General features: G+C 46.8%; 1 protein-coding gene and 1 non-coding gene across 2 annotated transcripts; one reads left to right on the plus strand and one right to left on the minus strand.

Moving 5' to 3' along the window:
• Positions 1–6,684: 6,684 nt before the first annotated feature.
• LOC123860614 (U6 spliceosomal RNA) lies at positions 6,685–6,791 on the minus strand. Its single transcript, XR_006794742.1, has one exon. It is a non-coding gene; the product is annotated as a U6 spliceosomal RNA (small nuclear RNA).
• Positions 6,792–24,494: 17,703 nt separating this feature from the next.
• Positions 24,495–27,252, plus strand: JUN (Jun proto-oncogene, AP-1 transcription factor subunit). The gene has a single exon (XM_045897588.3). It carries the CDS (start codon positions 25,477–25,479, stop codon positions 26,482–26,484), a length of 1,008 nt encoding a protein of 335 aa, XP_045753544.1. The 5' UTR covers positions 24,495–25,476; the 3' UTR covers positions 26,485–27,252.
• The last annotated feature ends 469 nt before the right edge of the window (positions 27,253–27,721 follow it).

Consider the following 27,721-nt stretch of genomic DNA (forward strand, 5'->3'; position numbering starts at 1 on the left):
GACTTGGACCCTAGCTGGCTTTGCTCTGTTCTGGACCTCTTTTTGTTTTGCCTCAATAAATGAGCCAGCCCACCATCTGAGTGGGAATGCCACATTTCCCCCCTACGTCTCCCTCCACCCACCACCGACAATTCCCAATGCCCAGTGCAGAGCTGGGGACAGCAGGTCCTCGGAGGGAGGCTGGGAAAGGAGAATCGAAATCATCTTCAGCCTCAAACCTCTTCCCCAACTCCCTCCCTCCTTCCCCTGCCTCAATGGAGCCTATTTGGATGGGAGGGCCAGCAGTGAGCAGGAAGGGCAGGGACAAAGAAGGGCACAGGAGTGACACTCTGGATATGGATCCAGATCCAGATCCGGGGTAAATTATTTTGGAATGAGAACCAAACTAAAAAGCACTGCAAAAAGAGAAATTCTCTCCCTCCTCTCTTCCTCTTTTATCTGAAAAACTGTCAGATGGAAAAGGAAGAAGGTCAAATGAAGCAGTCCAGACCTGAGACAGGTTAGAATTTGAGAATCCTATTGGCAACTATTTTGCATAATGCTTTCCCCAGCTTTGTCTCATTTCAACCTTCACGTCTTGGTGAAGCAGATGCTGTTGGCCCATTCTATAGATGGTAAAATTGAGACTAAAAGAAGCATCGTCACTTGCCTGAGAATCACACAGCAAGGAAATACCAGATATGGGGCTCATACCTGAGTTTGCCTTCTCTAGGTCCTAGGTTCTTCCTATTATGGGGGGTCATTTATCCACAGGACAGAAAAGAACTTCTGAGTCCTGGGCCCATCTCAGACTCTCCTCTATCTCCTGGCCCCTGCCACTGACAATCCAGACACCCAAGCGACCTCGGTGGGGTGCATGTGAAGCTACTCACTGATTCACCAAGCTGCACTCAGGATTTGTGCACTTTTCTGTGTACATGATCTAGTTCTTTTAAAAAAACACAACAAACAAATATAATTTTAAAATCTACTGGAATATCACCTTCCACTAAAGGCTTTTTCTAATTTTTATTCGTAAAAGCACCCTATATAATGGGACCCCCTGCCTGTCTCTCCAGCCCACCACCCCCCACTTTGTGCAGGACCCACAGAGGCCAGGCTCTCCCGCCGCTGTTCCTTTCTTTCCAGAACTCTTCCCTCCTTGGGCAGGTTGGTTCCCACTGCCTCATCCCTCCGGCCTCCGGTGAGACAATCCTGCCTCCAGGAGTCTTCTCTGCCCACCACTCCTCCAGAGTTGGGACCCAGACCCGCTAAGCCTCCCAGCACCAGGGCCCACTTCCTGCACGGCCCTGCCGTTCTGAGCTGGAAACGCCTGTTTCTCTGTCTGCCGCCACCAGTCCGTGAACTCCTTGAAGGCAGGCAGGGCCTATGCTCTGTAATTCCTGCTTCCCAGCCGCCCGCTCAGCAGAGAGGCCCCACAGGTGTCTCTGGATCAAAGAACGAATGAATCAACTCCCTGCCCACCTTCCAGTAGGGTTTGTTTCCCTCTTGACTTAAAACTGCTTTTTCAGCTGCGTGCTCTATCCCTTTGCCTAATCTGAAATTCTGGGGTGGGCGGGGGGGGGGGGGTGTTGGCGCACGAGAGGGGTTCTGTAGTGGGTTGGGTTGAATTGTGTCCTCCAAAAAGATATATCCAACCCACGGTACTTGCAAATGTGACCCTATTTGGAGATAGGGTCTTTGCAGACATAATAAAGGATCTCAAAATGAGATCACTTTGGATTTAGGGTGGGCCCTAAATCAGCCACGCGAAGAGGGAGGCAGGGGTCGGAGTGATGCTGCCATAAGCTAGGGGAGGCAAAGAGTGGCTTCTCCCTTCGAGCCCTCCACAGGAGCACAGGGTTTTGGGCCTCCAGACCTGCGTGAAAATAAATTTCTGTTGTTTGAAAGCTTGTGGCATTTGTTTCCGCGGCCCTAGGAAACCAGGATTAGCCGCAACCGTGCCCCTCATGGCTGCGACATCCCAGCCACCCACCTGCCCCAGCATCTTCAGAAACCTCACCATGCAAACAGTAGGGCCTCCGTGAAAGACCTTACGAGGTGCTGAGCCCCAAAGGCCTTGTCTGCATTTTCAGCTGGGTCGCCTATTCTCAAGGTTGACTGAAGCCAACGCAAGGTTCTCCCAACCCCATGGTCAGGTCAGCCGGTCAGCGTGGAAAGCACTAGCGTCGGCGGGTGCTCACTGCCCGCCAGCCACGCCACACTGGTGTCCCATTCGGTCAACTTCCACTCAAGACGTCTTCTTGAGTATGTTCTCAAGGCCCATCTTCGAGAAGAGGGAACTGAGGCTCAGGGGGGTGGGGCCGCTGGCTTGAGATCTCACAGTGCTCCCACTGTGGGTGTTGGGTCTGGAGCCCTGGGCTCCCAGGGCTGTCCTTCACTTGGCTGAGCTACCAGGCTTTGTGACAGGAACAGAGTCAGGACAGGGAGAAGGAAGAGCGGGGGAGAGACCAGTGGAGGAGAGGGGTTCAGCTAGCAGACTTTGTGTTTTTGCTTTCATAGGCTGGGAACAGTTAGGTATCATACTTCTAACTTTCCATGTGTTGTGCTGGTGCCACATATAAACCTTGAGTGATCCTTATCTATGATCGGTATGCATCTGTATGTGCAAAATTAATCATACTGGGCGCCTGGGTGGCTCAGTTGGTTAAGCGACTGCCTTCGGCTCAGGTCATGATCCTGGAGTCCCTGGATCAGGTCCCGCATCGGGCTCCCTGCTCAGCGGGGAGTCTGCTTCTCCCTCTGACCCTCCTCCCTCTCATGCTCTCTGTCTCTCATTCTCTCTGTCTCAAATAAATAAATAAAATCTTAAAAAAAAATTAATCATACTGTAAAGCCGCCATGGGAATTCCAGGCAACCCCACAACGACGGCAGGAAGCACAAGCGTGAGAGCGGGCACGTCACTGCCACAGACACAAGAGCACTGGTCCCGGGGGCGCGTGTGTGAAGGGGGTGGGCCCCTAATCCGCCTCCTCGCTGCTCATCGCCTTGCTCTGGGTAACATACATGCTGGTCAGTGAGCCACCCAGGCCTGCAGTCACCTGCAGCATCGACGCGGGCTCGTCCCTGGCACTTCGGAGAGAGGTCACACGCTTTCATGCGCTCGGCAACTATTTACAGAGCGCCAACCGTATGTCGGCAGAAAGCAATCATATGGTAATAACATTGTACGGTGACAGATGGCAACTACACTTATCCTGGTGAACATTTCATAATATATGTAACTGTGGATTCGCTAGGTTCTACACCTGATACTAATATAACATTGTATGTCAGCTATCACTCTATAAAAATAAATAGGAAAAGGGGGGAACACAATCTATTCCTATAAAGCTTACATTCTACTGGGGGGGGAGGAGAGAGACAATAAAAAGTAAATACATAAATATATACTATTTCACCGAGAAGTGAGAAGGAAAATCAAATGGGGGACTGGGAGAGACTGGGGGTGCCATGTTATGCAGGTCATCCAGGAGGGCCTTCCTGATAAGGTGACAGGAGAGCAGAGGCCTGAGGAGGTGAGAGTGAAGTCTGTGGATACTTGGAGGGGGAGGGAACTGCAAGTATAAATGATCCGAAGGTAGAATGTGCTTGAAAAGTTCCAATAATGTCCAGGAGACCTTTGAGGCTGGAGCAGAGGGAGCTGAGATAGGGCAGGAGGAAGCCAGTCTGAGAATTTGCCAGGACACTGTCCACACAGGGTCTGCTGGCCACAGTGAGGACCTTGGACTGCTCTGGGTATGATGAGAAGCCACTGGGGGTGGGGGGAGGTCTGGTGCAGGTTCTGGAAGGATAAACAACAGAGGGCAGGCTGGAGGCAAGGAGGCCAGGGAGAAGGCTGCTGTCAGATTCCGGGGGATGGAGAGTCCTGGATGGAGGCGTTGAGTCACAGTAGATTGGAGCAGACTGAAAAGGATGAAGAAAAGGAAGGGAAAGGAAGGTGAGGGGAAGAAAGAAAAAGGGTGGAAAGGAGAAAATACAAATGAAGTGTGAGAGAAAAGACTGTTTTACATAGAAACAAGAACTCCGTCGTTAATTACTGCATGTCAGACTCTGGGACCGGCAAAAGGGAAATGGATACCTCCCAGGTGCCAGCCCTGTACTAGATCTTCATATGTCCCACCTCATCATATAACGATCGTTTGAGGTAGGAATCATGAGCCTCTATTCACATGAGGAATCTGAGGCCCAGAGAAGTTAAGTAATTTCTCTAAGGTCACACAGCCAATATGGGAATGCTGGAATCAGAGTCGAGAGATTGTCTAAGTCCAAAGCCTGTTCCTTCCAAGCCTCATTCTGGCTGGGTGCAGAGAAGATTATCGACATAGTCCCTGCCCTCAAAAACTTCCCTGACTTACAACAGCCCCATGAGGTCAGAACTGTTATTGTCTCTATTTTTTAGAAATGAGAAAACGGATGCCCAGAGAGGTTAAGTGACTTGCCCAAGTCACAATAGCTGGTAGGCGGCAGAGCCAAGATTCAGTGCTGGTCTACCTCCTCGTATCTTAACCACGACTCTGTGTCATTACGTAACGCCATTGTTTCGACCTTTAGTAAAATATATTTTTAAACTTCATTTACAGATAGGTGGTAGGTAAGAAGAGAACCAAGTCATCTATGCCGACCAGTTCTCTAAGACTTCTTGAAGAACACACACGCACACACGGGCACATACACACATTTATTGGCATGTATACATACACATATGGATATGGACACACCCATAAAGTGCATGCATACACAACATTCCAAAGTCAATTACTTCCTAAATTAACCTCTGTTATCTGGGTCTCTGGGGAAGTTAAGTCATTTGCCCAATCATGATGGACTGCCAAAGCCATCTTGTCTATTCCCAGGAAGTAGGCGGTCTTCAGATTACTTCTTAAAAAGTCAACTGGAACATTCTGTTACCATTTCCTTGAGAAGCTCAAGGAAGGGGTAGTAGTAGGACAGTTGAAATGTCAAATATTCATCCCTCGGCAATAGAGGGCTCCTAAAAACACCGATTCCCAGTGCCCTGCTTCTTCTCCGGAAATGCAGACTCAACTACTCTGGTAATTCAGTTTGGAGCATCAGAAGGAAAAAGACTCCTGTTGAGAGGTACTGTGGTCTAGGGAAATGAGTGGAAACTCACTTTGTCCTCCGACAGCCCTGAGTTCTAAGCCGGTTTCCAGCCCTTCCTGGCTATGTGATCCCAAAGAGGTGACTGGGTTCCCCTATAAACAAAACAAGGATAATATAATACCTCCTTCTACGCTATCACGAGGATTATAAAGATCCCTTAAATAAAGTGTCAAGCACACAGCTGATGTTGATGGAGGGCAAAGTTCAGAGTCTTGACCTTTTCCCTACAAGGCACAGAGTCACTAACTTCCAACCAGTAGAACCTATAATTACTATCTCTGGCCACCATGGGAAGGAGTTTAAAAGAGGGGGAAAAAAAAAGGCTGTCAGATGTTTTCACGCAGAAAGGCAGGCCCAGGCATCATTACCATGTTGCTAGGTAGTGTTAAGCCACCCACCTAGCCCCAGAGTGGGCAGCAATTAATGTAATTAGTGCAGTGATGAGTGTCCTCTGCAACGATAAACAGCTTGGTCCTGCAGAACTTGACAGACCTGCTGGTCCCCTGGGGCTCCTGACCTTGAACGTCCACTCGGGGAGTGGCGTAGTACGGTTTAGTGGAAAGAGACAGGCTTGGAGTCAGATGGAACCAGAAGTCAATCCTGTCTTTGCTAATTCCTAGCCGTGTGTCTGAAGGCAAGCTGTGTCCCCTGAGTCTTCGTCTCCTTATCCAGAATATGGGGCTAATAGTATTTTCACAGGGTTATAATTACCTCTACCATCATCATCTCATCGTCCTGGAAAACCCCAAACCGGGCTGGTGTTGAACTGGCAAAAGGGTGGACATAAACATTGCTGATACCTAGCGCAGGAGCAGCCCCATTCTTCTCGGGCTAAAGTCAGAGCAGGCAGCACTGATCTGACCGGCTTTAGGGAAACTATTGGAGTTTGGAATGTAAAGCATATTGATACCTAGAATAAAAAGGGAGAGAAAGTACCCCTTGATCTGATCATTTAAGATAATGTTATAAATAATTACCACTAATATTATCGGCAATACCACCACTTACGTAAAACAAAAGCACCGCGGCAATCTGGCAGTTGGGCCTCAGAGAACACCCAGTTCAGCAGTTCTCAACCCTTTCCGTGGCATCTTGGACAGGTGAGACTCACATAGCCTAACAGTCTAGGCAGAGAAAACAATTCATGGGGTAATAATAATAAACATTTCCAGCTGCTAGCTGTCAATCCAGTTTTCTCTCCCACCAGAGAAAGCTTTTCAGTATCCCTGGGTGTAAGCTGAAGCTATTAAAGGGATAACTTTTTGAATCCACTCTAATTTGTTTAATAAAATGGAGGTTGGGAGTCAGCACTACAGTGGAGAACCAGTGATCTGGCCCAGGCCTTCACGCTATTGGTGGAGAAGCTGAGGCCCCAAGTGACCCATCTAGCCTGTCATGCTAGCATATACTTCTTGCTCAATCGGTATCTGCTGAATGAGAATTCGTGAATGAATAGGCAAATGAGATGACATGACCAAGGTTACCCAAACTGTATGTGGCTAGTAACACGTACGGTTTGAAACTTTGGGACTGGGAGTCAATTTATTTGTTTGTTTTTTTAGTATATGGAACGCTTCACAAATTTGCATGTCATCCTTGTGCAGGGGCCAAGCTAATCTCCTCTGTATTGTTCCAATTTTAGTATATGTGCTACCGAAGCGAGCGCTGGGGGTGAATTTGGAATGTGGTACCTAGAAATGCATGTTCATTGTATTTCCTTTCTTTATTTTGCTCAACGGTAGCCTGGGAAATGAAACCACTTCCCCACAGACATGGCAGCATAGAGTGAGCCACAGTAATAGCCTGAAAAGACGTGGAGTTCTAGAATCTTCAAAATATGGATGATACCAGGGCCGCCTGTGTGGCTCGGTCAGTTATGCAACCGACTCTTTGGTTTCAGCTCAGATCATGATCTCAGGGTCGTGGGATCGAGTCCTGTGTCGGGCTCCCCGCTCAGCAGGGAGTCTGCCTGAGGTTCTCTTTCTCTCCCTCTTGCTCTGACCCTCTCCCCCCACTCTCCAGTGTCCAATCTCCAGCACTTAAAAGCCACAACTGAGAGCCCCCCATACAGTAGACACTTTAACTGACCAGTGGAAAACGGAAGATCTTTTAACAGAATTGACCTAGTGCAGAGCCCGTAGAAACAGTCCTCAACAGCTGATCACTGGTGATGGCTCTTCCCTGCCTTTTCCTCTGCCCCGAATGCCCTTCCCAAACCACTCTCCTCTCCCAAGCTCAGCATTTATATCCTTTGTGTTGTAGCCCCTCTTTAGAGAGGCCCTTTCAGATCATCCCCTTTAAGAAGATCCTCCATTTTATTTCCTTAAAGCCAGAAGTGTTTGGAGATCTTCTAGGTCAGTAGCTCAACTGTCTCCCAACTCCCCCATCAGGTAATATTCAATATCCTGCTAGCTACACCGCAGGGAAAACATAGTTCCAGATCTCAGGCAATCCCCACCTGGCTTTTTTCACTCCTAACACTTGCTGCTTACTGTGATTTCATATTAATTTATTTATTACCTATATATAGCAACTATAATACCAGTGATCACAGTTGACATTTACTGGGCACTTCCCGGGTTAGGTACTCATCATTCATTTAACATCCATAACAACCCTCTGAAATAGATTCTATTGTGAACCTTATTTTACAGATGAGGAGACAGATTCAGAGAGAGGAGTTTGACCAAGTGCATATAGTGTGTCAAGGGCAGAGCCAGACATCAGAGCCAGACACTCTGGCTCCAGAGGTTAAGTGCTTAACCTCTAGGTGATATAGAAGCACCATGAGGGCAGATTCCCTGTCTTTTTTGCCCACCACTTCATTCCCAGGACCTTGTATAATGTGTGGTATGGGATAGATCCTCAATCAGTATTTGTCAAAAGAATGAAAAGTCAGCAGGGAGCGGGGAGGGAGGGAGGGAAGGAGGGAAGGAGGAGCACTGAGGAGGAAGATATGCCCCTAGCCCCTTCATGCCCTTGCATAGGTAAAGTAGGGCTGGGACCCACTGGAGATAGAGTTGAATGAGACAGTGTCCCTGTCCTGGAAGAGTGCCTGCATCCGCATCTCAAGGGGGTCCACTAGTTCCGATGCTCTTAGGAAAGCCCAGGGCCCTTCGCTGCCTAGGAAAGGGGGTTCAGCTCTAATGCAACCATTCTGCTCCAGGGCCCTTATGCGGGCCCTCAGAGCACATCAGGGAATATGACAGAGCCCTCTCTCCAGGAGTCACAGGCTAGTGAGGAAGAAGAGCCCTGCAACCAAGGAGAGGAGGGCGGTGTGGACCAATCAGACAGGGAAGGGAGGGAAGTCTCTGAATGTATTCTGCCTCTGGGAGTCTCTGCTTGGGCAGCTCATGAAGCCCGGGACTGGGGGGGCTCTTGGTCGAGAACTGCACCCCTCGGCCTCTACATCAGCATATGCAGCCGCCTTGCTCTACAACATGATACTGTGACACATGAGACTTGAAGACAAGCTAAGACTGATCACTCGAGGAATGAGAACTGCCTTCTTTCACACTGATTTTTCCCAGGATGTTAGCATTTTTTTCCACTGAGGAACAGCAGGGGAACAGAGACTGTCCTGCACAGGGGAATGTGATTGCCTCAGAGGCATACAGAACTAGGGGGACTGGGCATAGTGCCCTTTCACCCTCCGTCCTCCTGCTGAGCTATTTGCCCACGTTGCCTTTCTTAAAAGGGTTTATTGCATGGTGTGCCCCCATCTTCAAGCACCTGCCCTCACCACCATAACTGGGCAGCCTCCTCTCTCCCTTATGCCTTCCATCAAGCAATCTTTGCCAGTTTTAAGGTTGAATCCTATATTTGCTATAGTGTGTGTGTGTGTGTGTGTGTGTATTTATTTATTTATTCTGTCAAAATTTAACAGGTCTTTTTAGGATACTGAGAGTTTTATCTTAGCATTGTGGTTACAAAACTGCACAGGTTTTCAGTGGTCTGCCTCAACCTTATTTTTGCAAAAAGGCCTATTATTTTTTAACGTACAACTCTGCAGAACACCAAGCTTTGCAGGAACTTCCATGTCACGTTGTAGCAGAAATGCCTGTAGCATTTTCTACCTGCTCCTATGGCATTCCTTACCCAAGTTCTATGAAGTAGGGGGAAGTGGCAATTACCACCCTCATTTTCAGATGAAGGAACTGAGGCTCAGAGATGTTTAGTGACGCATCCAAAGGCGATGAAACAGTACTTGAATCCAAGTCTTCAAGTCCATTTACCCAATTTTCACTGTACCCACAACATTTAGCACATTTCCTAGTGATATGGTAAGCAATTGATCAGTAAGATATTCAGGGAACAATTAATTCTGCCCACAGATCATTCCTTTATCCAACAATAGGGTCCATGAATGCCATTTGGGGGAGAAAATGAGGGAAAGAAGGTAGCTAAATTTTTTGAACTTCTACTATGAGCCAAGAATGACATTTGATGCTTTTTGAACACACACACACACACACACGCTGTGAGATAGCTGTTGTCATTCCATTTTATAGACAAGAAACTGATGTTCAACAGTTTAAGGAAACTGCCCAAGATCATACTACTGGGAAGGGAATGCATTGAGATTTGAACCCAAGTCTTCCTGATTCCAAAGCCCATACTTTTCCACTGTATCAGTGGAGAATGCCTACCTCCTATAGAATAAGAGAATACTTTCGGTGGTACAAGGACAAATCTATTTATTTGAATGACTGTGTATTTATTTTTACAGTGGTCTAAACGTTTCTGGCAAGTAATATCTGTTATCAACTTAAAATTGTAAGACATCATCTCCTATAAAAAACAGCTTTAAGTTTTAAGAAAGTAAATCTCTTTAAAGAAAAATACCAAGAAAATTAATTTTAGATCTGTAAGTGAACATAGCAAAATGGAGAAAGCAGTGCGTAAATCACTGAAACTTGAGGAACACAACTCCTAATCCTTACAAAGCCCTTAATAAAACATTTTCTTTATGCAGTTGATTCCCATGAGCTAGATCAGCAGATATCGTCTAAATTAGCTCGAATAGAAAGGAAATTAAAATAGGCATGATTCCCTGGCCAGTGTCTTCAGGAATTTAACATGGCACTCTTTATTTCAGCGTCTGTGACAATTGGTGTTTTTGTCCCAGGACTCAGACGTAGTAGGTCTAAGAAGTGCTTGGGTTCTCGCAAGACAGAGGAAGCAGTAGAGAAAGAAGACAATATATATTTTAAAGAGAGTAATGGAAGTTTCAGGGCCTAGTGACTATTCCCAAATGATCCATACACTTGATGTTTGTGTTATGCAGAGAGAAAAGTGAAAAGCCCTGGGCTCACTCTAGACACCTGGGTTTCAATCCTATCTTAGCTACTAATTTAATGTGTCACTTAGGTAAGTGACAGCTGGGAGGTCCACTGTCCCCACTGGCTGAATGAAGGAATTTTGATTTCCATAACCACTTTCCAGCAATGTGAGACACACCCAATCAAGAATAACTATAATTGGCAAAAGCAGCTGTCCATGTAAGTTAGAAGGCGCCTGCCTACCATGGGCACCAGAGCCCTTCCTGCTCTAAGAATCTCTGATTTCATGATTTAAGCTCCTTGTGCTACAGATGGCCAGACAATTAGCAGGGATGCATATAGAGGGCCATTAAAGTCTCTGAATTATGCTTAGAATGTCACATCACAAGCCACATAAGCCAAGCTGGTGTAAACGCCTACCTGCCCTTCCAGGCAATGAGGACTCTGATTAATTAAATGCCCATGTGGCTATCACTAAGCTCATTATAATTGTAAATATGGAGTTTGTATTTTTAAGAAATGCTTAATGCAACTTTATAATATATTGAACACAATTTAAACTATGCTGGCTAAGTATTCTCTTTTCCTCACTTTATTGCTATTTTTATAACTAACAAAGCAGTGAATGTGGATTATAGTAGATGACTATACAGCAAATATTCACTATCTCCTTCCATATCCTCCATGACCTCCAAGCTTCACTGATATTGGACTTGTGGCTTGCTTCAACTATAGAAATGTGGCTTGCTTCAACTATAGACATGTGGCTTGCTTCAACTATAGAAAGTGGGCAAAAATGACAGTATACCAGTTCCAAGCCTCAGTCTTAAAAAGCTTCCCACGTTTCCATTTGCCCCAAACTCTGCCATGAGAAGAACAGATCCCTGGTAGATCCTGCCTCTCTAGGATGAGTTCCAGAATGAGACACATCAAGCAGACCTGCACTGGACTCTCAACCCTATCTCTTCAGGGTGCCCATGAACACATGCAATATGGCACTCGAGTCAGCAGTTCCAGGAGAAACCAGCATCACTACTCTGAAAACTGCCAGGGAGCCCCGTGTGGTGGAGAGAAGAGACCACCTACCAGGACCTTAAGAAGTGTAAGCCACCTCAGCTAACCTGCAGACCCATAAGCAGGAAAAACAGTACTTAACCTTAGATAGCACTCCGATTTTGTGGTGGTTTGTTTCATGACAAAAGCTGATTAATCCACCTATTGTGACCAGGAAAAATTTACAGAAATCATATGCTTTTAAAAAGTACCATCTCTTTATCCCACCCCCAGTGAAAGTAGCTGACAATCACCATTTGATAGGTAACTTTCTACTCCTTTCTCTGGACTCTCCAAAGATTAAATGAGCAAACGCATGTAAAAAGCACTTAGCACAGTGATGGGCATATAATGTAGCCACTCATTAAACATTAGCTGTTCTTATTATATTCTCATGCAAACAAATATCTCAGGTATAAGGGTTTTTTAATGTATGCAAAAATGAGACCATATTATACACATTGCTCTGCAACTTGCTTTCTTCGTGTAACGTGGTATCATGGGTTTGTCTTTAGGTCAACTCATCTTTTTAACTCACTTTTTAAATTTGCTACATGATATTCCAGGGTTCAAATATATCATAATATATTTTACCTATTTCCATTTTGTAGATCAAGAGACGGACATTCAGAGAGCTGTCAAAATATTTGCTGTTCCTCCCTGTCAAGTCCTGGCCAGACACACTCTGGCCAATCAGAGGTGAGTGGAAGCGACAGGTGAGCAAAACTTTAAGAGCTACCTCATGGTGTTACCTCTCTCTCGTCCCGTGACACACAGCAGCAATATTTCAGACAGGGGGCTGCCACTTCAGCCTGAGTTTCAGAGAGAGCTAAGGCCTAAAATCATGATGGAGACGTAACATGCACATGAAATAAATTCATTTGTTCGAAGACTCTGAGATTTGGGAGGTGATTTGTTACCACAACATAATTTAGAGAATGTTAATACAGTATTTTAAGACTTTCAAGTGTTTGGAAGTTCATTGTAAATATTCATCATCCACTGGTTTGGCCAAGCATCAACATGCCCATCAATCAAGATGTGGGTTGACAGAATAATGGGAAACGATCTCCTCCCTAACTTCATTTTTAAAAATTATCAATAGCTTTCTCCCCTACTGCCAAATCACTAGGCAAAGAACATGATGGTATCACAGAAAAAAACAAGTCTAATGATGTAGTCCAGTAGGTTGAGGACATCCTCTGTATGTGGGAAGGCTCTTAGGTAGGTCAGGATCATAAGAACGTTGACCCATTTTCACCAGGTTGCAAACTACGTACACACAAACATGCAACACAGCACTCATGTGAGCAGTTCCAAGAAAAGCCATCATCACTACCTAGAAAACTGCAGGGAAGGCAGGTGCAAAGGAAAGAAAGTAGACTGAACGGGACCTTAGGAAAGCTAATTTCAGCTTCCCTGGGTATCAGCTCTGGACTTCCATCTGCTCAGAGAACTACCGTGAGGATCCAGTGAGGGACAGCAGGTGCAATTACAACTAATAAGAGAAAACATTTATTTTTTAAATTTTTTTATTACACAGATAAGACATGTTTATCATAGAAAGTTTTAAAACAAAAAGAGCAACAGAAAGAGGAAAATGAAAATTACCCAAATATCACAATTGTTGATATCTTGTTGGTTAATCAGCCATATTTCCTTTTAGGTAAATGTATACACATAGAGTACAAGGCCTTCTGTATGCATTTATTGTGTGCATACATTTATTACAAGTTCCTCCTCTCGTGCTCATCCTCTCCATTCTTACTTTCCAGTTTACCTTTTGGTCCCTCCAAACATGTCCCATTGTCATGCCCCATAGTCAGACCTTTGTTCATGCATTCCCTCGTCCTATAATGCTCTTTCTCTCTCCACTGACTCCTCTTCTAGCTACTCTTCCTCAACCTTTAGGTTTCAATTTATTCATCACCTCCTTAGAGGACAATTCTCTAGCCACTACCTTTGTCAGATGTCTCTTCTATGTGAATCCAGAACATCCTGCCCCCCTTTCTCATAGCATCATCATACTCGACTAGTCTTGCCCCCATATTGTCTACTTCCCTTGCTATGCCCCAACTTGAGGGCAGGTACTGTAGCTTTTGTTTACCAACGTTTAGCAGTGATCAGCCCATGGTAAACGCTCAAAACTTGTTGAATAAATGAACAACACAGCTAACAAAATGTGCTACCTATATTTCTTCTGAAATCCCCAAGCTACCTGGCATTTCTCAATAAATATCCAGTGAAAGATTAAATATAGAAGAAGATGAAGGAAATGGTCACACATCTCAAGAAGTTTATAAATTCTACAGGAAGAAAATATTACCAACAGGAAGCATCAGTATGTAATTAAGTGCTATGTCCTTTACTTCTGCTTCCTCCACTAATTCTCTTCAAACAGGAAAGGGCAGAACAAAATCCCTAACTTCAGTTCCCTGTTTATTCTCTCACTGAGCAAATCCTGCAGCACCAGTTGGAATAAGAAGACACTAGCAACTTTAACATATATACTCTCAAATCTCTGTGGTTCAACACAATACAGTTGATTCCCCATTCAGGTCAACTCTAATGCAAACACTCCTGGTCAGTGGGCAATTTTCCATGTGGTCATTCAGACACCCAGGCTCCGTCTGTCTGTGGCTCTGTCCTTCTCTATGTCCCTTACACTTGACCAGGAGATGGGGAGAGACAGTTTTAGGAGCCAGGCCTGTACCTAGCATACATTACCTTCACCCTCTCTGCATTGGCTAAAACTCAGCCACATGGCCACACCTAATTACAAAGGAGGCCAGGAAATGTAGTGTAGCTGTGTGCACAGCAGGAAAAGGAGTTGGTGAACACTTTGCAGTTTTCCTGCCACAAATATTTGTCATACATCAGAGTACAGTTATCTTAAGTAATCCCAAGTGCAGGTAACTTGTTTATGAATACCAAAAACTCTTGTCTTCACACAAGAATGTCCATCTAACTAACACTGGACATAAGAAAACATCATTTCAAACCAAAAGACAACCGACAGAATGGGAGAAGATATTTGCAAATGACATATCAGATAAAGGGCTAGTATCCAAAATCTATAAAGAACTCATCAAACTCAACACCCAAAGAACAAAGAATCCAATTAAGAAATGGGCAGAAGACATGAACAGACATTTTTCCAAAGAAGACATCCAAATGGCCAACAGACACATGAAAAAGTGCTCAATATCGCTCGGCATCAGGGAAATCCAAATCAAAACCTCAATGAGATATCACCTCACACCAGTCAGAATGGCTAAAATTAACAAGTCAGGAAACGACAGATGTTGGCGGGGATGCGGAGAAAGGGGAACCCTCCTCCACTGTTGGTGGGAATGCAAGCTGGTGCAGCCACTCTGGAAAACTGTATGGAGGTTCCTCAAAAAGTTGAAAATAGAGCTACCATATGATCCAGCAATTGCACTACTGGGTATTTACCCCAAAGATACAAAAGTAGGGATCCGAAGGGCTACGTGCACCCCGATGTTTATAGCAGCAATGTCCACAATAGCCAAACTGTGGAAAGAGCCAAGATGTCCATCGACAGATGAATGGATAAAGAAGATGTGGTATATATATTCAATGGAATATTATGCAGCCATCAAAAGGAATGAGATCTTGCCATTTGCAACGACGTGGATGGAACTGGAGGGTATTATGTTGAGTGAAATAAGTCAAACAGAGAAAGACATGTATCATATGATCTCACTGATATGAGGAATTCTTAATCGCAGGAAACAAACTGAGTGTTGTTGGAGTGGGGGGTGGGGTGGGAGGGATGGGGGGACTGGGTGATAGACACTGGGGAGTGTATGTGCTCTGGTAAGCGCTGTGAATTGTGCAAGACTGTTGAATCTCAGATCTGTACCTCTGAAACAAATAATGCAATATATGTTAAGAAAAAAAAAAAAGAAGAAGAAGAAGAAGGTAGCGGGAGGGGAAGAATGAAGCGGGGGAAATCGGAGGGGTAGACGAACCATGAGAGACGATGGACTCTGAAAAACAAACAGGGTTCTAGAGGGGAGGGGGGTGGGAGGATGGGTTAGCCTGGTGGTGGGTATTGAGGAGGGCACATTCTGCATGGAGCACTGGGTGTTATGCACAAACAATGAATCATGGAACACTTCATCTAAAACTAATGTTGTAATGTAAGGGGATTAACATAAGAATAAAAAAATTAAAAAAAAAAAAAAAAGAAAAAAAAAAGAAAACATCATTTCAGATTTTCAAATTTTGAGAGTAATAAAGGGTCAATTCCAGAATTGATAAACCACTAATGTTGGTCACCAACCCCTGGCCAAATTCTAAAGGAGAATATTTAAAGATGATTTTTATCAACTTTGAAAATAAAGTGATGATTACTACAAGCTACTATGAGCTCACTGGGAATTTATCATAAACTAAGCCAGCATAGTGTCTGGCACAGGGTAGACAACAAATATGTATTGAATGGATGGCCTTCAATTCCACTTTTAAGGCAACTATCCCATTGATAAGTAACTGTGACTTCATAAATTTCTTCCTTAAATATTGCAGTTTTCCTCTCTAACCTCTAAACATTACCCTCATTCTGACCTACAAACCTACAGACTAGGTCAACTCTCCCATGTGACATTTGCACAACTACTTGAAGACTTCACTTATTCTTCCCCCTGGGTAAATAAATATGCCCCATTCCTTCAACTCTTCTCCATGGGACATAGTTTTGGGCTTCTCACCATTTGACTGACCCTCTCTGAGATCCGATTGGCCAAAATTGCGTTCCACTGTTTCATGCCCACAATGCTCCCAATGAGGTCTAATCACAGCATTCAGCAGAATTAGCACTGCCCAGCCCCGAGTATCACTAAAAGTATATAAGTAAGTGAAGATGCTGCCAAATGGATTCCTGCACTGGGAAAGGGGCAGGACTTGAAGATGACCTTCCACTTTATGATCCCGGAAGTTTTGTGGAAGTTCTGAATGCTGAGAAGAAATCACCAGAAGGATGATGGTGTGCACAACCATTACACATTCCTCCTTGATCAAAACCTAGTCTGTGCATACTCTACAATGACTCAGTTCACTCACTTGTATTTCAGCTTTCTTCATTTCTGCCTCTTTACTCCAATTGTGATGTGAATGCATATATCCAAGCTGACAATCTGGGAAAAAAAAAAAAAAGAAAAGAAAAAACAGGTGGAGGGTGAGGGAGAGAATGAAACATTCCAAAATTGGAAACCAATCTCAAGCACATAAGAACAAATTTTGTGGAAAGCTGATTCAAAAGAAGGACTTCCATAGGGGCTCTGACATATAACAGAGACTTAATGAGCCTCTCTGTGCCAAGCACCATACTAAATACTGTGGATACAGTGAAGACTAAAGGATGCGTATCCTGCCTCTGGTGGGCAAAACGGATCTTAAAATGAGACTTACACAAAAAAATATGGAATAACAAATTTAGGTAAATTCTCTTGTTACAAAGAAATCTCTAGGTCCCTGGCTTCAGCTTTCCATGAGGCGATATTTGCTAGAGTAATTTCTTGTCCATTTTCTCCATCCCTTACTTCCTTCCCATGAGAAAGGTTTGGGTTATCTGATTGCTGAAGTCAGAAGAAAGACCCAGCATGCCCACCCCAGCCATTGCTCTGTCTTTTCAGAATCAATTTGTCCACAGGATGTACACACTCACTGTCTATTTGGAAGTGGCTTGCAAGTGCCCACCTTTGCCAGGGACCAATAGGTAAGTTTAATTCCAGGTAAAGCATTGGGAAACCCATTGTGTCTGCCATGCGCTGCAATCTCTCCTTTATCAGAATAACACTGTGATCTCCATTCATCTGACTCCTGTGTCTAACTTGCAGCTGGTTCTGAGCTCAAGAGGGAAAGGAAGGAGTGTTATTACATTCCTGAGTTCCCAACTGCTATAAAGAAAAAACAGATTTATGAGAAAGTATAAGAGGGGAATCTAATTTAAATGGGGGAAGGGTGCAGTATGAAAGAAAGCCTCTTCAAGTGTTATTAAAGCCAACATCCAAAGGAAACAGAAATTGACCAAAGAAGAGGGAAGAAGTGGGAGGGCTATTATAAAGGTTCTTAGGCAAGAAATAGTTTATCTTGCTTGAGGTACTAAAGAAGTCCAGTGTGACAGCCATTAGGGCTGGTCACCAAATATGTGTAGCTCTCTGCCTTCCAGGCAAATAGGATTGCACTTCCTGGTCTCCTTGTGGCTGGGAGTGCAGGGGGTAGGGCTGATGGGAGAGTGGGCATGAGACTAGTTTTAACCAATGGATTGTGAGAAGTGACATGGTACATTCTCCGGCAAATGTACTTAACTACCTGGCCAAGACCCTTCAAAGTTTGCTTTCTGTCTACCACGAGATCTGTAATGTTCCTGAAAGTAGATGCTACATTAGGCTGGGTCCCAGAGAAGGCAATGTGATCAGAGTCCCTGCCAACCCTTGATGGATATGGAGCAGGAATAAGAAATAATTTTTTTTGTCTTAAGTCACCAAGATTTTTGTTTGTTTTTTTTTTACTGTAGTATAACCCAGGCTCTCCTGACTGATATAGTCACACCCAGTATGGCTACAAAATAGTTGGAGAGGTAATATAGCCCAGATAATGTGAGATCTTATAGGCAAGGTAAAGAATTTGGGTTTTATCCCAAATCCAATAGGATGCACTTAAGGAGGTTTCAGCAGGGAAGTTTGATATGTCCCAATTTTTACATATTAAAACAAAGTGCTATTACTATTTGACTATTAAAATACCCCCTTAATTCCACTATAGAAAAGGCTATTTTTAAAAAATTCATCAACAAGCATTTATTGAACACTTTCTAACCTCCCATGTGCCAGGCACTGCATTAAGCATCAGAGCTATAAAAATGAATTAGAAAAATAATAATAATAAAAATATTTTTAGAAAAGAATTAGACACAGTTCCTAGATTTGGAGTCAGGGATGTAAGAAGACATCTACATGATAAACATTCTCTGCTTCAGGTGTTTACCCAGTATGGTGAGAGCCAAAGAAAATAATAACTATCTGAGTGTAGGGCGGGAGAGGGGGTAACAGAAAGTTTCAGGGGGAGAAATTATTCTAGCAGGGTCTTGAGGGGGAAGTCAGAGTTTGCCAGGTGGCATTTAGATTAAGGATAAAATGAAATGGAAAGACAGAAAAACGTTAGAAGAATTAAAAATGTTTAGGGTAGCTGAGACCCTGTGTAGTTCAGGGTATGGTAGACTGAATTACTCTTCGCAAACAATTGCTGCCCAGACCCACTGATGTCAGGCTTGACAATGCAAATTGCTCTCAGCCGAAGCTTTAAGTACCATGCTCTTTTCTCTTTGCCATGACAATCAGCAATGTTTCAGAAAGGTTCCTAGAGAAATGATGATATTGTATGAAACAGAGACACAGCCAACCCATAATGGGCATGCAGTATGAATGAAAAATAATTCTTTGGTTGTCATCCAGTAAGATTTTTGGATTGCTACCATAATGTAACCTAGGCTATACATAGGTGCACATTTCCAGCTCTTGACTTCCAGACACATAGTAGGATTGCATTTTCTTGCACCCTTTAAGTAAAACAGGATCATGTGACTTGTTTTTGACCAATAGAATGGATATGCAAGTAATGTGTGTCATTTCTGGGAGGGACCTTCATTGCCAATGTGAATTCATCATGCTTTCTTTCCCCTGTTGAGGTATTGGGATGATTATGGAAGCATTTATCAAGAGGAAGCCTTCTTCAGACTCAGTCTCTGAATGAGTACATTGAGCAGAGCTCCTCTGACCTTGAACATGTAGTATGAGCAAGAAATAAAGTTTTTTTTTTTAAGCCACTGAGATTTTATTTTTAAAGATTTTATTTATTTGAGAGAGAGAGAGAGAGAGAGAAACAGCATGAGAGGGGATAGGGTCAGAGGGGAGAAGCAGGCTCCCTGCTGAGCTGGGAGCCGGATGTGGGACTTGATCCCAGGACTCCAGGATCATGACCTGAGCCGAAGGCAGTCACTTAACCAACTGAGCCACCCAGGCGCCCACCACTGAGATTTTAAAGATTTTATTTATTTATTTGAGAGAGAAAGAGAGTGAGCGTGCACACAATCGGGGGAGGGGGAAGGGTAGAGGGAGAGAGAGAGAGAGAGAGGGAGAGAAGCAGACTCCCTGTTGACCGTGGAGCCCAACATGGGGCTCAACATGAGACTCCACATGGGGCTTCACACCGGGCTCAACACAGGGCTCAATCTCACAGGGTCTTGATCTCACAACCCTGAGATCATGACTTGAGGTGAAATCAAGGGTTGGAGGCTTAACTGACTGAGCCACCCAGGCACTCCAAGCCACTGAGATTTTAGAATTGTTCAACATGGTGGCAAACCTAGCCCATCCTGACTGATACAAAAATTAGGACCTAATTCTGGGTGGCTCAGTCATTGAGCGTCTGCCTTCAGCTCAGGTCATGATCCCGGGGTCCTGGGATCGAGCCCCACATCGGGCTCCCTGCTCCACAGGAGGCCTATTTCTCCCTCTCCCACTCCCCCTGCTTGTGTTCCTGCTCTCTCTGTGTCTCTCTCTGTCAAATAAATAAATAAAATCTTTAAAAAAAAAAAAAAGAACCTAGATACACAGTAATATAACAACAACAAATAAAAGTAAACATTCGTTTAGAAGGCGATAACTAAGAACACTTATAGAAGATAAAAAGATGGTGATTTATTTGGTGAATATATCACCTGTGATAATGCAGAAGGCGTATCAGGAACCCAATGAACTAAAAAGCAAGAGATTGTAAAAGAAAATGTTAGTAGCCTGTGTTGATGGCTGTTAGATACATTTGGAAACTTATTACAAAAAAGAGATGAGCTCAGAGAAGATTTGCCCAGTTTGTAAGCAGAAATTAAAGTAGGGACAATCTATAAATTCAGAGATTTGTAGGGTTAGAAGAGGCTACTGTTTCTCAGTCTCAACCAGTAAAATATAAAATTATGACAGGTTTTCAGCAAAAAAAAAAAAAAAAAAAGCCAATTAAAATCAACCTTGAAGTATGTATCAAGTCAAGGGTATGGCCTCAAACCTATTGTTATAACTTCTGGATAGATTAAGATATTACCCAGCATATGCTTGCAATTGGACAGAATGGCTTTGGAAAAGGGAGGAGAAGTATCACTCTCCCACCACAGCCCAGAAAACCAAGTCAGGAGAGAGAGGAGAAGGGAGGGACAATGAATGAGAGAGAGAGCGATACCAGCAGGCAAGAGAACAAGAAAGCAAAGAAATACAGCAGAACATGGAAGTATGTCTGGGAAAGAGTTGGCTGTGGCTATGAGCTCATGGAACGCCTGGAATCAAACAGATAAGAAGCCTACATTTTTGTGAGAGTTGTCCAGCCAAAAGCACATCAGCCTGGGATTAAAGGAGACCATATTCAAGACTTAATATCACCCTGCACCTCCCCCAATTTTTATAAAAGCTTATTTTAAAACATATTTCCTCATGCCCTCTTCAAATATAGAAAAGGAAGACTTTCTCAGAGAGCAAAGCCAGAGGTCATGGAAAGCAATGGATAGGGCAGCTGCACAAAGGGGGTAGAATCAGGGTCCAGTCGGGGTTTTGAATGGTGGGGGGTGGTCCTCAACCTGTCTGCTCAGTGGACTGGCATCTACTGTGGCTTCCCATTCCTTCACTTTCTAAACGGTGTGCCCACTACAGCTAGCCTGTCTCTGTCCCACTTTACATCTTGAGGGTGCACAGGAGAGACATCTCACATTTAGAAAAAAAGGCACATCTGGAGCTGATACAGGGTCTACTACGAATCTCCCAGAACCTGGAAAGTGAGCTTGACACACTGTGACTAGATGAATCTTTAGGATTGTCCCCCCTGAGGAAAGAATGAGGAAATTCTGCCTGTGGGAAGATAGTAAGCCAAACATTTGGTGAACAGAAAGGAGACTGCTAGAGTCATTAGTGTTGTTCTCCAAATAGTCCTGGCTCTCTCCCTTCAAGATACTCGGCAGGATTACAGAGATTTAAAATTAGGTGTTGTCACATGACTTGCTTTGGCCAATGATACCTGAGCAGAAGTGCAGTGTGTCACTTCCAGGTGGGTGCTTGGAGAGCCAGTGAATGATTTGCTGCCTTCTCTCCTCCAGCCAAGATAGTAATTAGAAGCACGTGTCAAGACGAAGCCTTCTTCAGCCCAAGTCCTCAAGTGTCCACAGTGAGCAAAACTCCCCTGCAGACCCTGAGCGGGGGCATTGTAGCATGAGCAGGAAATAAACTTCCCTGGGGTAAGCCACTGAGATGTCCAGCTTGTTTGTTAGAGCAGCATAGCCCAGCCTTTCCTGACTGATCCTGGAAGTGAGAGAGGAGGCAGGAGAGCAGGAGTGGGAGTATGAAAGGTTCTCTCGGGCAAAGGTTTCCGAACTCTCTCCTGGTCATAAGTGGAAACCATGAAAGCTTCCAAGCAGGGGTGTTAACATGAACAGATCTGCTATTTTTTGGATAAAATATGCTATTTCTCAACATAAGAAGAAAATAAGCCTACTAAACCACATAAGGCAGAGAGAAACACACAGAACCCTTAGAAACACACCAAGTCCTAAGTCTTGAAGTTTCTAAATACAGGAGCTCTGAAAGAAGGTTCTGAAAGGAGTTCCAGAAGATCAGGCATGGTAATTCGTTCTACCCCACTATCCAAGTGCCATTTCCCTACAGACATCTAATAGTTTACAAGATAAAGTCTTCCAGAGCAGAGCAGATACAAGGGAACGTAACAAAGACCTGAGGTCAATTTCCAGCTGTCTGTGTGACCTGAGCAAGATTCTTAACCTCTCTGAGCCTAGTTCCTCATATATTAAATCCAAATAATAATACACGCAGCTCGAGATGGTTGTGGGGAGAAACAGCATATTTAAATGGCTCAGATGAATGCCTGGCTGGTGGTAGGTATTTAATACATGAAATTTATTTTTATTACCATTAACATAAAAAATTATTAAGAACATCAGCTCACTGATTACAAAAGAAAATGATTCAGGGCAACAGAATAGAGAATGTTCCCTCCTCGAGGAAAGTAACTGGATCTTGTCATCACTGTATCCCCCCCACCGCAGCTCAGTGCCTGGCTCACAGGAGCCACTCAATTTTCCTCTGCTACTGGAGGGAAAGAGAGGTGAGTGCGTGGGGTGAAGAAAAGTTGTCAAGATTTCTGACACCAGCTCCCGTTGGGCCATTGAATCTGAACTCTCAAAGCCACAAATACCTTAAAGCTCTGGGCTATAAACCCAAGGCTGAATTCCCCTAAGTTCAGAAGCTGAAAAGCCAGAATTAGAATCTAAGAACACAAATTGCTGCAGTTCCGACTTTCAAACCCCAGTCCTCAACAGGAGGCCCGGGAAAGTGCTGACTTCTGACCTTTCCTCCCTCACCTTCCTCCCCTCACTGCTCTTCACAGGGGTAAGGACACCTGGTCCTGCCAAGTCACACTCATATCCTGTCATTCCATCGAGGCTCTGGGAAACTCCGAGGGAAGGTAGAGAAGGGGGCTGTTAGGCGACCAGCCCCTGGCCCTGGAGGCGACGATGCTACACGAACTCGGCCCACCCAGTGAGGGTCTCACCGGCCCCACTTGCAGACCTGAAGGAACTCAAAGAAGTTCAGTGATTTGTTCACTTCATACCGTGACAGCGCGGGCCACGAGAGAACCCACGATTCCCGACTTCGGTATTCTTTCCGCCATAACTTTTGTCCCTAAGGGGTGCGGGGTAGGGGGAGGATAAAATAACAACCGCAGAAAAGGAATCACTTACATGTGTCTAGCGCTTCCTAGAGGCTACCCGGGATATGGGCCCACCTTTTAAATCCCGGTCCTACCCCTGACTCGCTGCATGACTTTTTTCTGAGTATCCGACGCTCTCGGACTTGTTTTCCTGTAAACAAATCAGGACGGGAGGTGTGTGGAGTGTGTGTGTTGGGGGGGGGGGTGTGCGTGTGTATGTGAAGTGCGGTTGCATGTTGTGCAGGGGCGGGTAGCACACGATCACCGGGGTTCCCCAAGTTTCGGATTCCCTAAACGCTCATTCACAACTAGAAGCTCAGTTGCCCAATTCTATCCCCTATAGAAAAACTTCCCCGTCGAGGCAAAACTGTGAACACTCGCACGCTTTTTCCCATGGTCTGGAGGGTGCAGTGGGGGTGCAACGCCGACTTAGCTAAGCACCCAGTTTCAAGCAATGCAAATCACTTGGCTTTTAGGCGCAGCCAGACAGCAGCGCGGACGATCGCTCGTGAACTTGACCAGGAGACAAACTTCGCAGCGTCCTCAACGTGGGGGTCCCGCTCTCGCGAGACCGCCCCTAAACTTAAGCCCACTTTCACTCGCCCCCACAGGGCACTTAACAGAGCCACCTTAAGGGCGGTGCTCCCGCCCCCCGGAAGTGCGGGGGGGGCACAGACCCGGGCGATCTGCCTCCAGCCCCGCAGGGCAGCGAAGTGCCCGTGGATGACATCGAGCACCCCAAGTGGGGAAATACCACCCACCCCGCGCTCTCGGCCCCAGACACCTGGCCCGGTTTCCGAGCCTTCCGGGTGCCTGCATCCCCTGCATTCCCGCCCGAGCCCTGGACCTAAGCCCGCCTGGGTCAGAGGCTCCGAGAGCCCGCGTTCGCCCGACTCGCGGTAGCCACCGTCACTAGACAGTCAAACCCCAAGACGTCAGCCCACAATGCACCGGGCGGGCCGGGAAAGACGCGCCGGGGAGGGGAGGGGAAAGAGCCCGGCGCGAATCGCGCGGGAGGGGGAGGGGGAGAGGAGGAGAAAGAAGGGCCCAACTGTAGGAGGGCAGCGGAGCATTACCTCATCCCGTGAGCCTCCGCGGGTCCAGAGAAGAATCTTCTAGGGTGGGGTCTCCATGGCGACGGGCGGGCCCGCCCCCTTGAGAGCGACGCGAGCCAATGGGAAGGCCTTGGGGTGACATCATGGGCTATTTTTAGGGGTTGACTGGTAGCAGATAAGTGTTGAGCTCGGGCTGCATAAGGGCTCAGAGTTGCACTGAGTGTGGCTGAAGCAGCGAGGCAGGAGTGGAGGTGCGCGGATTCAGGGAGACAGACAGACACAGGCAGGCAAGACGGCAGTGGAGTCCGAGCTGCAAATCTTATTTTCTCTTCCATTTTCTCACCAACTGCCCAGAGCTAGCGCCTGTGGCTCCCGGGCTGGTGTTTGGGGGAGCGTCCGGAGAACCCCTTCTCCAGCCGCCCCCAGCAGGAGAGCCCCGCTGCCCGGGAGCTGCTGACAGCGCGGAGAGCGGCGACAGTCCGTCCGGGGAAGTCCGGAGAGGGGCTGCAGCGCCTAAGAACTTTCCTGGCCAGGAGGACAGGGGACAAGTGGCCCGGGTCCCGGAGCGAACTTTTGCAAAGCTTTGCTGCGCCTGAAGCTGTGGCGGCGGCGGCGGCGAAGACAAGAAGGCGGCGGAGAGAGGAGACCGAGGAGGGACGTGCGCTCAGCTTCTCTCGCACGGGTTGCTGAACTTGGGCGAGCGCGAGCCGCGGCTGCCCGGCGCCCCCTCCCCCTCGCAGCGGAGGAGGGGACAGTCGTCGGAGTCGGGGCGGCGGACAACCGCCGCCGGCCGGCCACAGCGGGATCGGCGCTCACTGCCGCCGCCGGGAGGGCCGCTGTCGCCGGGAAGCGTGTTCGTCCGCGGGCTCCCAGGAACCGCTGCGCCGGAGAGCGCTCCGTGAGTGACCGCGACTTTTCAAAGCCGGGCAGCGCGCGCGAGCTGACAAGTAAGAGTGCGGGCGGCACCTGAAACCCTGAGCGCCCGGGGAGCGAGCTGGTGAGCGGGGCGCAGGGGGGAGGACAGCCGGCGGGTGCGCGCGCCCCTCGAGAAACTTTCCTTGCCCAGGGCCCCGGGAGGCGCGGGTGTCCCCCGCTCGCCAGCGCGCTGTTGCGGCCCCGAAACTTCTGCGCGCAGCCCAAACTAACCCCACGTGAAGTGACGGACTGTTCTATGACTGCAAAGATGGAAACGACCTTCTACGACGATGCCCTCAACGCCTCGTTCCTCCAGTCCGAGAGCGGCGCCTACGGCTACAGTAACCCCAAGATCCTGAAACAGAGCATGACCCTGAACCTGGCCGACCCGGTGGGCAGCCTGAAGCCGCACCTGCGGGCCAAGAACTCGGACCTCCTCACCTCGCCCGACGTGGGGCTGCTCAAGCTGGCCTCGCCCGAGCTGGAGCGCCTGATAATCCAGTCCAGCAACGGGCACATCACCACCACGCCGACCCCGACGCAGTTCCTGTGCCCCAAGAACGTGACAGACGAGCAGGAGGGCTTCGCCGAGGGTTTCGTGCGCGCCCTGGCCGAACTGCACAGCCAGAACACGCTGCCCAGCGTCACGTCGGCGGCGCAGCCGGTCAGCGGGGCGGGCATGGTGGCTCCGGCCGTAGCTTCGGCGGCGGGCGGCAGCGGCGGCGGCGGCTTCAGCGCCAGCCTGCACAGCGAGCCGCCGGTCTACGCCAACCTCAGCAACTTCAACCCGGGCGCGCTGAGCAGCGGCGGCGGGGCGCCCTCGTACGGCGCGGCCGGCCTGGCCTTTCCCGCGCAGCCCCAGCAGCCGCAGCAGCAGCCCCCGCAGCCGCCGCACCACCTGCCCCAGCAGCTCCCCGTGCAGCACCCGCGGCTGCAGGCCTTGAAGGAGGAGCCGCAGACGGTGCCCGAGATGCCCGGGGAAACGCCGCCCCTGTCCCCCATCGACATGGAGTCGCAGGAGAGGATCAAGGCCGAGAGGAAGCGCATGAGGAACCGCATAGCTGCCTCCAAGTGCCGGAAAAGGAAGCTGGAGAGGATCGCCCGGCTGGAGGAAAAAGTGAAAACCTTGAAAGCGCAGAACTCGGAGCTGGCGTCCACGGCCAACATGCTCAGGGAACAGGTGGCACAGCTTAAACAGAAAGTCATGAACCACGTTAACAGTGGGTGCCAACTCATGCTAACGCAGCAGTTGCAAACGTTTTGAGGAGAGACTGTCGGGGGCTGAGGGGCAGCAGAGAAAAAAAAATCACACAGAGAGACAGACTTGAGAACTTGACAAGTTGCGAGAGAGAGAGAGAGAGAGAGAGAGAAAAGAAGTGTCCAAGGACTAAAGCCAAGGGTATCCAAGTTGGACTGGGCGGCGTCCTGACGGCGCCCCCAGTGTGCACGAGTGGGAAGGACTTGGCGCGCCCTCCCCTGGCATCGGGCCAGGGAGCGGCTGCCTGCGGGCTGCCCCGCTTTGCGGACGGGCTGTCCCCGCGCGAACAGAACGTTAGACTTTTCTTTAACATTGACCAAGAACTGCATGGACCTAACATTCGATCTCATTCAGTATTAAAGGGGGGAGGGGGAGGGGTTACAAACTGCAATAGAGACTGTAGATTGCTTCTGTAGTACTCCTTAAGAACACAAAGGGGGGGGGTTGGGGGAGGGGAGGCGGGAGGGAGGTTTGTGAGAGCGAGGCTGAGCCTGCAGATGAACTCTTTCTGGCCTGCCTTCCTTAACTGTGTATGTACATATATATATTTTTTAATTTGATGAAAGCTGATTACTGTCAATAAACAGCTTCATGCCTTTGTAAGTTATTTCATGTTTGTTTGTTTGGGTGTCCTGCCCAGTGTTGTTTGTAAATAAGAGATGTGGAGCACTCTGAGTTTACCATTTGTAATAAAGTATATAATTTTTTTATGTTTTGTTCCTGAAAATTCCAGAAAGGATATTTAAGAAAATACAATAAAATATTGGAAAAATACCCCTCCCACAACCTCTTTTCTGCATTATCTATGAATTACCTATTTAGGTGAAGTTGAAAGAGTGAAGAGTCAACTAAAATCACTCTCAGTGCTTCTTACTATCAAGCAAAACTACTCTTTACTGGACTGAGAATAACTGTAGCTGATGCTCTTGTCAACTTAATCCTCTTTCCTCCCCCAACAATCTATATAGAGTTGCATACAAAGGATAGCGTGGCCCTTCAGAAGGCTGAGGGGAGGAAGGCTGTGGTGGAGAGGGACAGACAGTGCCCTGAAAACTCAAACTAATATTTAAAGTCTGGATTATACCAAGTGGCATGTGCTGTGACCATTTACGATGTTAGCAGAAATTTAAGAGTAGTTGCTTATTCTCAAATCAGGAATGGTGGCAGATTTTTACAAAAGATGTATCCTTCCAATTTGGAATCTTTAACAATCCCTAGATAAAAAGATGGTCTTTGCTTATGA

The sequence above is a fragment of the Mirounga angustirostris genome, unplaced genomic scaffold (assembly GCF_029215605.1).
Source record: "Mirounga angustirostris isolate CCGP_5_RB_7025 unplaced genomic scaffold, mMirAng1.0.hap1 SCAF_4, whole genome shotgun sequence".
Lineage (NCBI taxonomy): Eukaryota > Metazoa > Chordata > Mammalia > Carnivora > Phocidae > Mirounga > Mirounga angustirostris.